The sequence below is a fragment of the Balearica regulorum genome, chromosome 1 (genome assembly GCF_011004875.1).
Source record: "Balearica regulorum gibbericeps isolate bBalReg1 chromosome 1, bBalReg1.pri, whole genome shotgun sequence".
NCBI classification, from domain to species: domain Eukaryota; kingdom Metazoa; phylum Chordata; class Aves; order Gruiformes; family Gruidae; genus Balearica; species Balearica regulorum.
This window is the reverse complement of record NC_046184.1, coordinates 114,728,751-114,743,290: the sequence shown is the minus strand read 5'-3', so window position 1 is coordinate 114,743,290 and position 14,540 is coordinate 114,728,751. Positions and strand designations below refer to the sequence as shown.

The 14,540-nt window shown below is 38.2% G+C and overlaps 1 protein-coding gene across 3 annotated transcripts in view; it reads right to left on the bottom strand.

The window, feature by feature from the left end:
- MAP3K7CL (MAP3K7 C-terminal like) overlaps nucleotides 1-10,653 on the bottom strand; it is a 31,926-nt gene extending 21,273 nt beyond the window's left edge. Inside the window, exons 1-3 of one of the 3 annotated variants that reach the window (XM_010311990.2) lie at nucleotides 10,356-10,653; nucleotides 8,067-8,211; nucleotides 7,441-7,549 (exon numbers count right to left, since the gene is read on the bottom strand). In XM_010311990.2, coding sequence (XP_010310292.1) covers nucleotides 7,441-7,510 — 70 coding nt within the window. In that variant the 5' untranslated portion in view covers nucleotides 7,511-7,549; nucleotides 8,067-8,211; nucleotides 10,356-10,653. Of the gene's footprint in view, nucleotides 1-7,440; nucleotides 7,550-7,803; nucleotides 7,848-8,066; nucleotides 8,212-10,355 lie in introns of those variants that run through there. The other 2 variants (XM_075770380.1, XM_010311989.2) reach the window with 2 other exon arrangements.
- Nucleotides 10,654-14,540: the final 3,887 nt, after the last annotated feature.

Below are 14,540 nucleotides of genomic sequence, written 5' to 3'. Positions count from 1 at the left end.
GAGCTGGGCACCTCTAGGAAGGGATGCCGAGAGAAGAAAAAAAATAAAATATAGTGATACAGAGAGCAAAAGCAAAAGCTTTTGAACTTCCTCAGGAAACAAAGTGAAGTTCCGTATTTTCATGGGGTAGAGGTCTTGCTAGTATTATCAAAAGGTCATACCCGCCCGCCCCCAACTTCATGTTTCACACCATGTCTCAAACATGTCCATTCTGGAAAATACTTTAATTGTATAGAATTGTATATCATGCTGATATGCAAGTGTTTACCTTTAATTTGCTGTTGCTTTCTTGTACAATATTTAAAAATAGACTAATATTCTAAAAGAAGAAAGATGAATCATATGGCAAGGCTAAAAGGAAGGACGAAATAGGACTCAGTCCGACTAGGGGTACAGCTGCTCTACAAATATTTGGCTGAATAGCTGTTAAATATTCTGACAGAGATACCGGACCAGAGTCGTGGACTGCAGTTAAGCTGCTATTTGTTTTGACAATTCCAGCAGTACAATCTTCAGCAGGGTAGCTTTAAGGAGGGACCTCAAACATTTTTAACTTAAGAAAAACAAAACAAAAGCAACCCCAAGACTTTTAAAGAAACATCAGCCAATAATTACTTTTTCACTGCACTGGATCTTAATAAGAAAACAAAATTAATGCAGTGTCAGAATATTAGAAAATATATTGGATTATCTTCAGAAAAGAACCAGTAAAAAAAAGTTTGGAAATACTTTCAAAAGGATGGAATAGAGAGAGAAATTACTATAGAGGAAATCCTTTCAATAAACAGATGTTCCCTGCTTATTTTTTGAACTCAAGTGACTGAGTCAATGGTACTAAAAATAGAACATATTGGTATCCTAACCATTATGGCATACCATAGTACATTTTATAATGGGCCTGCCCTAGCATCTATTGAACAGCTGCTAGGGTTTTTTTTAGTTATGCTAGTTTAAAACTTGTTTAAATCATCATCTGATGTGCTGAATATCATCAAGAAAAGTTGGGGACTTAGTGGTTTGAAACTTTTCAGAGTTCCTACTTTTCTTAGGCTCCTCTGAAATTTTCAGCTGCAGTATTTAGTTTAAAAAATTAACGGAAATCCTCAGAGAAATCTTGCAATCTTGTTTTCCTTTCCACAAAAAAGAACAAAAAACTTTCCCCATAGCTTCCAGTGAAATAACTTCCTGCATCAGGTCAGTCTGTATTTCACTGTTGTCAAAGTAACAACCACAACAATAACACCAAAAATCACTTGGTAAAAATGAAACGTGTATATTTCACACAAGGGGAAAGCAAATGACAGCAGTCACTTGCCTCCTAAAACTTTTTTGAGGATGTTTTCAGAAAGTCAAGGGGAAAGATATAAACTCTTGTATTTTCTTCTAAAAGAATCACTATTGTCCTTACATGCTTGAATACTGCATGGTATGCAGATGATCAGACAAAGTCACATTGGCTTCTAGCCTTAAAAATCTGACTTTGAAAATCAGAAACATTAAAAATGTCTGCAACATCAAAGAAAATCTTCTGAAGATCAAAACATTCTCATAACTATTTCCTTATCTGTCTGTATTTGCTCTTTCCTATTCCACATCTCCTTAACTAGACAATAGAATTTAGAAATATCTCTTTTTCTCCTTTTCTCAATTTATTATCAATATTTAATGAATGCCTAGTTTGTTATAAGGAATCATTGATATAATCAGAAAGCCTCTTTACAGTAAAGTTAGTGGCTTTTCTGTACCACAAAACCCTGAAAATAACTAGGCTGATTCTTCACCAGATACAAAGAGCATCTATGGTCAGTATTTTATTGCTCCCTTCCCTGTCACTCGTGAAGAAAAAGGATTTATAATTCAAGCTGATTGTTGAAAACATATGTTGTTTAAAAAAAAAAATTAAAAAGAACAGAGACTTTTTGAAGTCAAAGTCAACTTGCTGTACCTGAAAATGAGTCAAGATTCTGGTCAAATGGAAAAAAAGAAGGGAGGAAAAACATACATGTGAATGTTATGGCCATCCGAGCAAACTCAACAGCACTAACCTGTGATGTGAAAGAGTCAGATCAGGGACTTCATCACAGCCACTTAAGTTAAAGTATCTGTTGCTCAATTTCTAAATGAGTAGCACTTCCTGATTTCCCATAGATCTCGAAACTAATTTTGAATGTCTATATTTAAAAGGAAAAGGTCAAGACCTGTACCCTGATTACAAGATGAACTCTCTGCACATACAGTTGATGTGCTTTGTTTTTTTCTCAAAGACTTGGTTCATGTGTATGAAATAGTTTGACTCTCATGTTTGTTTTATCAGGTTCATACATTTGCTTTGCTTGTTGCTGAAAACTCTCATTATACCAGAGGGCATGTGAGGGAGGGTCTCCGGGGAAATCACTTCCTCTATTTGCTTGCCATCAGTTGGGCTGAGACAAAGTACCCTTCTATGTCAGAGCCAGCCCTCTGACCATTCCTACAGCAAAACTAACAACATAACAAAAGAAGCAGCTCCCTAAGAATGCCGCCCAGCCAACGCACCTTTATGATGAAATGGTGTGACGGGCAGCTTTGTGTGAGGACAGCAAGGCTAAGCTGCTCAACCTCTGCTGTCCAGGTAAGCTCTTGCTTCTCTGGTGATAGCACCTATTAATACAAATGTGAGATATGCTTCTAATGTCTGGTGCTGAGATCCACACAAGCCATCTGATTTAGAAGGCTGAACTGTATTGAGACTGATTGTCTTCAAACAAAAGGCTTACTACTTATCAGTGATGTCTTGATGCATTCAGTCCCCTGATAAATGTTAATGTTGCAGATTTGGGAATGAATCATGCTTTCTGGAAAGCTTCACTTCTTTAATCACAGTCTGGCCTTCTGGAGATTCCAATAGCCCAGACCTTCATCATGTAGATGAATGAGCAAAAGCACTCACACGTCGCTGTTTGACTGACACAATGTCTGGTAACACTCCAGTCTCTTCCTATATGGCTGCTCCATGTAGCTGATCTGTGGGCTACGGGCAATGGTTAATGAATAAATACTTTAAGAACCACATCTGATTTCCTTGCAGTATAAACTCACAAATTACAGTTTCTCTAGAATCTTCACAAAGATAGACAGAAATAGAACATAAAAATTTAAATGTGTTGAAAGCACATTAAGGTTGCTAAATCAAGCACTTGAAATTTAGGAAATGCCAATCACAGCTCTGCTTCCTTGAGTAACTGAGTTATGATCCAGTCTTTAATTATACAATCAGGTACTATTTTTTTCTCCTACATGCGTGGGCAAGTGTATTCAGATCTCTTCCTCCTAAATTAAAGAATTAAATTGGTAACATAAGTAGGCTGTTATCCTGTAAGTGGATCAGCCCTTACACGGGAAAAGTGCTCAAACTCAACTGCAAGCACTACAACTCACAGTGGGACAACATTGGCAAACTGCATATCGGGGTCCAGTCTTGGCCCTCGGAGAGCGGTGAGATCCAGCAGCTCCAGCCCTGGTTACTGACAGACAAGCATAGACTCATTGAATTTGTCCTGGAAGGCTGTGTGGCTAAGTGACTGCGACTTGGCACTGCTGGTGAAGCTCCCGGGCTTCTATTCACAGCCCTGCCTGACATGACCTTACACAACCTCGCAGTTACCTCACTCATAAAATACTGGGGAATGGTCACTGCCTGACCCAGGAATAGGCTGTGAAGGCTTGCTCAATAATAAGAGTTGTGGACCTCCCAAAAATAGAAACAGTCCATAACAGAAGAGATAAGAGCAAACCCCTCCTACTCCGTATATCTTCACCTAACCCTAAAGCAGCCTCTGATGAATGCACAGCCACTGTCCCTTTGAGGGTATCTCACCTAAGTTCCTGTCTAATTTCCCAAAGATCAAGCTACTTACTTGTAGGTTGGGTTAGTTTCAGGAAACCAGCTTTATAAATTCTAGCCATAGATTTTAGCAATCCCCACTGGTTTTCAACCAATACATAGTCTGCTGGAAAGCCTCTGTTGCTGTTACAACCAAAATCAGGATGGAGTACGGATTTGAAGGTTGCTATTGAAGAAGCAACCATTGCAAAACAGTCTTGCATGATCAACTATAAAAGCAAAACATTCTTTATGGTCACTAGGATATCAAAGGCATAAAGAAGAGTAAAATAAGTCATTTGCTATGCTTGTGAAAATATTACACTGTTTCACTGTCTATCAGTTTCATTAGAAGATGTATGTTTTCCTTTTGTTATCAGTGATTTTTCTGGAGAGTGCTATCACAGGTAGACTCATTTGAAACAAAAGAAAGTACTAATAATTTCAAAACCAGTCATTTATCACCACATGTCACCAGCAGAACTTTTCAGCTAGATTCCAGCTTTTATTCTAGGAGGGAAGGTGAAGATGTGTTTACCTACAAACCTTCCCTTAGAACTATTAGACAAAACAAATCCACTTGTCTAAATTTAATAAAGTTCCTGTTATAATCATTCTATCTTAATATGTTCAGTAAATAGGAGTTAGTGATATAAATTAGGATATATTGAATTTCATTGGTTTAATTACATTGATGTTGATAAACTACAACAAACTTTCTAGTTGGGAACACTTATTTAAATTTTGGAACACCATATTCAGTTTAACTTCCATTAGTTTCTGAGTGATATAAGATAATCGGCTGAAATAATATGTTTCAAATTCATTAATTCAAAATGGTACCTTAAGTCAAACTGGTGCAATATGGTGTGTAGACACACCCTGGGAAACCTATGTTTGATACCAGCTTAGTGAACTTGAGTAAAAGAGCCAAACATAGATATCTATATATACAGGAATAAGAGATACACAATAAAACTGTCATCTTATATAGCACCCACTACTGGGCTGCTCCTGAGACTTTTAAGGAACTGGTTAGCCTACTTTCACATTAAAAATACTGCCTAAAGCTGGCCAAGATTTTAGTCATCGGGTGTTGACTGACAAATAATATAAAGCAATTAAATTATTTCTTATACTCTCAGGATAAGCCAGCTCTGCTCTTGCAGGTCAGTTAACACAAAGTTATCTCTTCTCATTAGTTAAGAGCAGTTTCTCCTTTTGCTGGTCCTCACACCCACTGCTTGGTTACAATCCTAGCCAGTGAGATAATCACCACCCAGAAGAAACATTCCATTTCCCCTTTTTATATCTAGTTGTGTTGCCAGTTCCTCCTAGTAAGCAGTTGTACAGCCCCCGGAAGGAGAATGCAGCCTTACTTGGTGAAACCTGTCACTCTGCCTTTCAAGTGAGGTAAAATTTAAGGAAAAGCTTAAGTCCAGCAGATTCCCTCAGCATTTAGCCCTGGTGAAGGACTTTTTGTATATATTCCCTAGCAGTACACAAGCCTCCACCTGATGCTTTACTGTCACACTTACAGCAGGTAACTCCTGTTTGAACTGAAAACAAATATCCTGGTCACAGAGAAAAAAAAGATTAAAGAAATACCAAAAAAAAAGGAAAAAAAAAGAAGTGTGGAATACCTAAGGTCTATCTGTTAAACGTTTTTGCAGCTTATCTTAAAAAAAAAAAAAAAAAAGTTAAATACTTACTTGTGCTCCCTTGATTCAACTATGATTTGCTGGAAATTTTCAAACCCAAAAGTTTATTTCCTTTGCCTTCTTTAAATGCATCAAATATAACAACCATGTTCAGGCTTACCACTAAGAGCTAGAGCAGAATTCTTGTGACATGGTAAAACAGTATGCTGGTTTAGCACCCCAGGGGATGTGATGCAGAAGAGAACGTGGCACTCACTTTACTGGTTGCTATTTAATTTTATCAGTGCTCACAGAGATTCTGGATTGCATACTGCAGGAACACTTGTATATATACAATAAAGGACTCAAAATTATGAAAAAGTTTAATGAAATGTAGCAGATTACCTTTCTGTAATTGAGTTTCTCTCTCTAAATGTTAAGAGAGAGGCTGGAATTATTATCAGGAGAGAAAAGTGAAAAATAAAATATGATGCAATGTTAAGGAAGCTAGGCTTCCTGCCTTTCATGTCCTCTTCTTCCAAACTATTCACAACCTTGTCATTTCCTACTGCCGTCTCTTGTCACAAACCACTCTACCCTCTTTGATTTTCTCATGGTCTCAGCTTTCCCTGACTTGTTTTCAGTCTCACACAAGCATTCTTTTTCCATAACTTACAAAAGCATTCCCCTTTCTTTTGCATCTCTTCAAGACCTATCTTTGCCATAATTTCTATAAGAAATACACGATGTTACTATAACTTGAGAGATGAGAATGATTATCAATTTCTGTAATAAAAATGTAATTACCAGATTAATTTATGAAAAAAGGGCACATAGATAGCCACATTTGCTGCTTTATATTCCTTGTCCCCATCCTTCTGTGTCACTCATCTTTATGAGCTGAAAGTTATGTGCGATAATATATGAAGATGTTTGTTTTTAAATTCCCTTGCATAGGGGATGAGATTCTATTTCAGGCTTGTAGCTGCAAACTAATATTACAACAATTAACTAGGAAAGATAATGCATATTCTAAAATATTTTTTAAATGAGAAAATTGTATTCAAGCTGAGGCTTTATTCACACAAAGCTCAGGAATCACCTTCAGACATAACCCTACAATGCATACCATCCCATAAAGCACTCATCAGCAGTGGGTTTGTTCTCATTATCAGAGATCCTTATATTTCATGCCATAAACACATCTCAACCCTGACTCCAGGCACTCACCTTTAGCAACGGCACAGCCAACGTTTTTTGGGATGCTTCCCAGCTTCCGATTCACTTTATTTCATTCTGACTTTTACTGTTTGGCAACAGCTCTCTAGACCTTAATAATATTTAAGGTGTAAATTAATAACATTCATCTGCTCCAAAGGGTCAAAGGGTCCATGTATGTATAGGGTATGTTTGGGGAAATTAATGCTCAATCAGCACTAGCTGACAGGATAAATGTCAATGAAATTTCTGCTGCTTTCTCAGGGAACATGCCATGTGGGGCATCCGTTTCCTGAAACCTTTCACCAAACTGGGCATGTGCCGCACTTTCCAACCTTCCCGCTGAAGGGAAAGTCTCTTCCTGCTCTAGCCTCATCCTCAGTACAAAATGTCCTTTTACTTTTCTTGTTTTAAAATTCCTTAAAATCAGACATACTGCATATCCAAGTAAATTTCATAGTTAATTACAATCCTAGGTATATTCCACAAACCACTGAAAGAAAGCTAAGATCTAAACTCAGTCTAGTGGTTTTAGTCTAATGAAATCATTAATGGAAACATTAAAAGTTATCAGACAGGAAAACCGATCACATGCTATCACTCAGGAAAAAAATCCACCCATAACACTGGACTTCATTTGATATTGTTAACGCTGGTAAGCACATGTAAACTTTAAAAGCAATTATTTCACTGCGGTTTACTCCATAAATTAGGCTGTACCTGGGGAGTCATTCAGGCTGAAGGCGATGCGTACTGGCTTATCAGCAGGTACCCTGGCGGTGGTGATCATGTGGGCACTTGAGTCAATGCTTTTACTTGTTTGTTCCAGCTGCAATAATACAAAGAATATATTTGTTACAGAGCATGTGACACCATTCAACAAATGAGTTTTAATGCTTTTCATGCATTCACAGCTACCTCTCTCATTCTAGCTAAGCAACGTTTAGAATCAAAGTCAAGGGAGCGCCATTTCACTTTTCCATTTAAAAAGGATTCAAGTGAAATTCAGTGCAGAGACTGCCTTTCTTTTGCTATTTACAGATTAGAAAGAACAATGGCAAAGGAAGCTTCCCCTCTCCTCACCTGCTTGCTCCCCGCCATTGCCCCTTCAGCAAGCCTTGACTCGTGGCAATGCTGCCTGGTTCTGAAGGTGAAGAAGGAAGAAGGGGTGGGGAGTTGAGAGTAACATGACCCCCATCCTGCCATGTGATTGGAAACGTGCACACCACTCCACATGGTGTCAATGAGGAGGCACCCATCCTCCTACCTTCCACCCATACTCCCCCAGTCAAACTGTGCCTGCTAGCCACGCACTTAATGGTCAGAAAGTTACTGGGTCTCCAAACCTTGGTGGTGATTCTTCAGTGGAACTCTGTGCAGGTGTAGGGGTCTGTCTGCATAGGTTTGACTCCGGGATCAGGACCTTACTCAGTCCTCGGTCTTTCTTCTGAGACCACCAACTCCAAAAAGTGGTTTTACTGAGATGAAACCCTGTCCATTAAGAAAACTGCTAATTCATTTCAAGCAGGGCACTACAGAATTGCTGAGCAACACAATAATTAGCTACTACTGATCTGTAATAGTATAATTAAAACAACTCTGAACACTCAGAAGTTGTATTCAGAGTTCTACTATGTATATTTAACCCTTTGAATGAACAGATTTGGTAAGCTCTATTAAATAGCTGAACGCAAACTTAATCTCCTTGTATACCTAGCACAAAGCTGCTAAAATTCACAGATATTAATCTTCTGATTAGCTCCATGTGTGGAGAACATGAAGTCAGCGGGACTTCATGAATGCAAAAGATCTGCCCATAAAGAAATTATTTTAGGACTGAAGACTATGCTATCCAGAGTGCATTGTAACCATACCAACTATGCAGACAATGATGACAGTAGCTTTTAAATTACAATAAAAACTCCTCAGTCAATTAGAAACCAAATTCTTCCAGAAAATACAATGAATTTACTAAAAGTTGTACCACATGTCAGTAGACAACATGGCATTTAGCTAGTGAAAACAAAAGCCAGTTTCCTAAGCCAATAGTCTTGCTGTTTTTCAGTAAAGTAGCTATTGTATTACATGGAGATCCCAACAACTCATTCTAATTTACACTGAATTATTTGGCAGTATCAGAAAGTCAATAGAACAGAACAATATTTCAGGATTATAATCCTCCTTGGTGATGCACGAGTGAAACTCTTCCCTGGCATCACTGCCTTGCAATCAGTGGAAGAATATGAAATTTGCATTTGGCCCATTAATTTCAGCATTTCTATTTGCTTTTTCTGTCTTAATATTTAGCTAGCAGAGTGATACAGTTACTCTGTAACAATGCTACACAATAAATTGTTATTTGAAGTGCATAATCTTTTCTTAAAATAACAACAAATATTCTAAAATCATTACTTTGAATAACTCTTACTTGGAGCTGAAAGTGTCTCTTTCTGCTAATACATGAAGGGTATCAGGGATCGTTCTTTATTCCCCATTACTAATAATCAAGACACACAAAAATTGAACTGATATTTATTGGGCAGAGACAAAGAAAAGTCAAATAAATTGCCACAGTGTATGGTTTTGGACTCAGGAAAAGATCCCTGGAGTCAACTGAAATGTTCCATTTTGAAGTGCGTGGCATTAAACTAAATAACTTTTACCTTCTGAGCAGTATTGATCTCTTTTTTTGCCCCAGACCCTCACTTTCTAAGAAACATCTAAGACATCGCTTTGTTTTTAAAAAACAATGGAACTACTAATCCAAAATTCTTTAACATATTTCTCTTCCATACCTCCCAATACAAAGTAAAGCAAAAAAAAAAAAAAAAAAAGATATTTTAAATGATAAGCACATCCTTGAAACAAGGCTGTTCATCATCATTCTGTGTTGGTGGTACACATTCCCCCATTCCCCTGACATCTGCTTACTATCTCAAATGGTGTTCCATGTAAGAGTATAGTTAACGTTTCATATCATAGCCTAAGAAATTAAAATGATGCATTCTGCTGGAGGTTTTAAAGTTGCCATAATGATATTGCTAGGAATAAATCTGTTGTCTTATCCCAGTCACATACTCGGTGCTCTGCGATGTCTTTAAATTACTTCTTTTAACCACCTGCTACGTGAGGGCAAAAATCAATACCCCTTCAATAAGCAGTGGTGAATTCTCTCATAACACAAAAGAGTGTTTTCATTTTATTCCAATCCACAAAAAGAAATCTCATCTTTATATGTAGCAATCACCCTGCTATCCATCTTTTTTTATATTGCATTTATTCCTTCAGTCCTTTTTGTGTGAATCCTCAAGCTCTTCATCACAAGAAGCAATCAAAGGGAACAGAAAGGGATGGAAGCAGCCTGTGTGCAAACGAGGTGATACAGGAAACACGCGGACCGACTGCCCCCAATTCCCCACCTGCTTTCTCCATGCATGAACAGTATCTCTGTAGACAGAGATGAGGGTGAGTGGGCAATCTGGAATTCAATGCGATTTAATGAGCAGCTCCCTTCTTGATGACAATTGCCTATAGAACTGCCTGCTGTTTCTCCATAAAAAATCTGCAGCAGAACTCAGATTAAGTGCTGTTACAGCTCTATCAATTTAGTTCAGTTTTCACACCTGTTGCCTTACCTCACTTAGCGGAGTGTCTGCACTTGTATAATCCAGGGCCAGCCACTGCCTTGGCTTGTCGTTGCCTTTATGGAGTAAAGCTTCAATAAAAGAAAAGGCTGCACCTGCTGCATAGCAACAAACTGACAAGGTCTGAGAAGCTGAGACAGCTGTCAGGGCAACATGCTGCTACCTGCACTTCCCATAGGCTTTGCTGTCCCAAAAGATCACCCTTTTCCGCTTTTCTCCACAATTTCGCTTTGCCTTTCTCTCCTTGCCAGTGACGAGGGATTATGATGCTGTCATGCTTCAGGGAGGAAAAAATCCTTCTGTCACAGGCATTATTAAGCGGCAAACTGTGGCGAGCCCAAGATTTTTAATTCATTAGTCCTGGCAAACCTAAAATACAAACAGACTTGCTTCATAGGACAGGAATGTTTTCAGCATGACCCAATCAGTGTCTGTGTCTATTCCAGCAAACTGGCAAAGATAGCATGACTCCAGTCAGCAAAAATGTCTGCGGCTCCAATCAGCTTGGGCTGACACTGCCAACTTGGACTGGCTACAAGTGAACTATCAAATGATAGCAGCGACTATCAAAGCTAACAACGAGGGATGGGCTTGGTGTGTTAGGCTAGGTTCATGTTGGCTTTGGTCAAGCCAGGCTTGTCTAATAGCAGATGATAGCCCTGCACTTCTGAGGAGGCAATGGGCAAATTTCAGAATGTGTACACTGTGAAAGCAGATGTATTTATAGATGAGCTGGTGATGGCAGTGATTGATAGCTGAAGCTGACTAAATCAGAGGTTTGACTGAACTCAGAGTATTTCCTAGTGTGATTTCAGATAGCGTATGTCAGTTTTGAAACGACAGGCAAGCAATTCATAGATAAATCTAAGTATCACAAGAGGTAAGAATTTCTTCAGCTTAAACTTATTTTCTGTAGCTGTGTCACACATGTGCTGCCTACATCACAGTCATTAAAACAATAGAAAAAATGGAGAAAACTTACAGAATGATTACACAGGATATCTTTATAGTTCTGTGCTTGAAAAGGGGGTTCTCCTTTTATGTTTCAAAATGCATTTTGAAGGTATATTTTGTATTTTTAAATTGCGAATAGAAAGGGTTTCTCTAATGCAGATCTCCTGTACAGGCACATTGTTAGATTCTCTTGGCTCAGCTGAGATATGGAGAGGCTGCAGGACAAATAGAGACGTGAAGGTCTGAAGTCAAATTTTCATCCTTCCTCACCCTCTCACCTTCTGGCCCTAGCCCAGGATTGATATAATCAGTGCAAATCTCAGGAAGCCAGCAGTTGCCCTTGTGGCCTCAAAAGACCTTTTTCGTACTTCGAAATGACTAAACTGCAAAGATATTCTACCCACACTGCCTTTCCCCCAGCAATGACCCAGGAGGGTATCAGACAGCTACACCATTAGTTAGGTATCTGGTGAGGCTGCCTCTTTAACTGCAGTGTGATTTCAGAGCAGACTATGGGCTCCAGCCCAAAGAGTTAGTGAAAAGCAGGACTGCGCCTCTGACTACACTGACCATTCTCTCTTCTCTTGATGTGTCTTTGAAAAGACTGAGGGTTGCTCCCCTCAATGTCTCTTTTGGAAGGGGAGGGAGAGAGATTTGTCTCTGATCACAACCATTATTGCAAATAACATTCTACAGCTCAATACTATCAGCAGTTGATACTGATCTCCGGCTCCAGGTCTAGTTACTGTGAAAGTAATTGTTTGAAGATAAAGAAAATCCTGGCTCCAGTGAAGTCACTAAACATATTCTGCTTCAGTTTCCATGGAGCTAGGGTTTCCCCCAAATCGGAAGAGTCTCTTCTGCTATATATGGACAGATGGTGTTTAGATGGCATGAGTGCCTTCAGTACACGCCGTTGCAGTAAAGCCTGGGAAAGGCTCTCTACATAAAATTTTGACATGCAAAATCTTCACTAGCCAAGGGTCTTGGACAGAAATGATGGCTGAATAGCCCAGGGGTAGTTTTTCCAGATGACTCTGACACTCCACATTTCCAAACTGATACTTCAGTTGTACTCAGTTTAATTACTATGTGCATTTACAAATTGAGTTCATAATCATTTTATGTTTTGTATCCATTGTATACATGTTTTTTAGATGTCAGTGTTTCTAGTTAAATCTGTTTTATTATACACACTTTACAAAAGAAGGTGGAATCACCTGTATTTCACTTAATATGCACACTCCTCTTCTAAGGGGTGCACAGCTCCCAAAAGTTATGAATCATGTGCTAAGATACCAAAACAGCACAAACCACAAGGCCTCTGATTTGCATTTAAATATTGGTTCCATGCTTGATGCAATGATTAGTCACCTGAAACTACTACTTTATGGAAGGTAGCGTATTTTCAAAATGTGAGAATATTAATAGCATTCTGTATATAGAACATTAAATTTGAAGCATCTGGATGAATGATTTGACTGCAACCTTTTAGTCATCTATTTATTATTGAGGCTATGGTGCTAAAACCCCCAACAATATGGATTTAAATAGCACATTTTAAAAGGTTATATAAATTACTTTACAACAATAAACTAGGGAAGATCTCAATTTTAAAAGATAGGGAAATCGAAGTTCAGGGTGCTTCACTTCTGTGACTTGCTCAAATTAATAGACAAAGGCGTTGTGAATTTTGGGTAGAGATAAATCCCACTTCTCTTATTCACTAAGTAGGTGACTAAAATCTGGGCATCTAAGAAAATTACGCTCCCATTTATTGTAATACAAAAAATACTTCTTTATAACAGCTGCACATACACCTCACAGTTATCTCTGTGAAAATTGCAGAATGCTGATAACTCCAGGTTTTTTTTGTGTAACAGCCTGCCCTATTTTGTTTCCAGCATACTCTTAGTCATCAGATGCTTGGTACCCAAGCAAAATTCTTTCAGTTATGAAACTGGTGATATGCTAGAGGATATCATGGTTTATTAATCAAAACCACCTTAAAGAAACATTCTAAATTAGGAACACTGGGACTTACTGATATTCAGTAGTAGAAACATGCAAATTTCTAACAATTTTTACGATGAAGTATCAGTTATTCTACAGATATAAAAAAGCCACTATCTGCTATCTAATAAAACACCTGTTGTCTTCCCTTTTTTTAGCTGTGCTACTTTCAATTCATCTCAGTTTCCTGGTATAAGTAGTAATTTAGTAGCATATGACCTCATTCATGCTAAAATGGTGTTTCACAGATTGCCAGTCACTATTTAAAAATACACTTTAAATATTCTAGCATATAGAAGATGTTCCAAGGAGAAATTAAAAAAAAAAAAAAAAAAAAAAGAGCTTTGCCTAAAACCACACACAGAGCAAAATCTTCATTTTATAGATTCCTCTGAGTCCAAACAGAATCTCATTTTTGAAAATTCCTGATTAACTTACTTCTGCAGCAAAATTTATTAAAAATCCCACTGTGGAAGGCATTTGGTCCCCTTTACTCACATTGGGGCTGATCAGGGTGAAGCTGCTCCATACTACAGAGAATTGATTTTGAAAGTATAAACACTGGTGAGTCATGTCCTTAACTCCACATTACCTATGGATTTTCCAATACCACTTGGATTGCATGGCTCAGAATTTGCCAAATATTAAAAGCTAGATGGTACATTCCATTTGTCTGCTATGGTGATTGAATAAGTGCCCTCACAGCAGCCATAAAAATAGAATTTTTTTGTTGACCTGGTCTCTTCTTGCAGTCCATAAGGATAACCATTTCAAGTTTGCATGGAACTAGGTAGAGAAGTGTTTTTTCTACAGCAGCAGTTATCCTAGGTGAGATCAGAACATCCAATATTATGTAATCAACTCACAATATTCCCAGCCAGAACTCCAGAACCATAGAAGAATACTTCTTTCTCGTCTTTCAGACAAAGGAAAGCTATAGATCAAGTATACATTGTTTAGTCTTGTTGCACTTCACTCACAACCTAACATCCCAAGTCCTGACAACTGGAACAGCCAACAGAGCACTTCATTACAGTTCTTAGATACTACCTCCAGTCCCCTTGCCTAGGTAGTATTTTAACACAGGTAAAATAAGGCTCTTTCCCCCAAGCTCTGCACTCATAAATGGCTGAACCCTATCAGATGAAATTAAGTCATTAAAACCAGCATGAAACATACATTGAGCACTGACTTAAAAAACAGCACGAG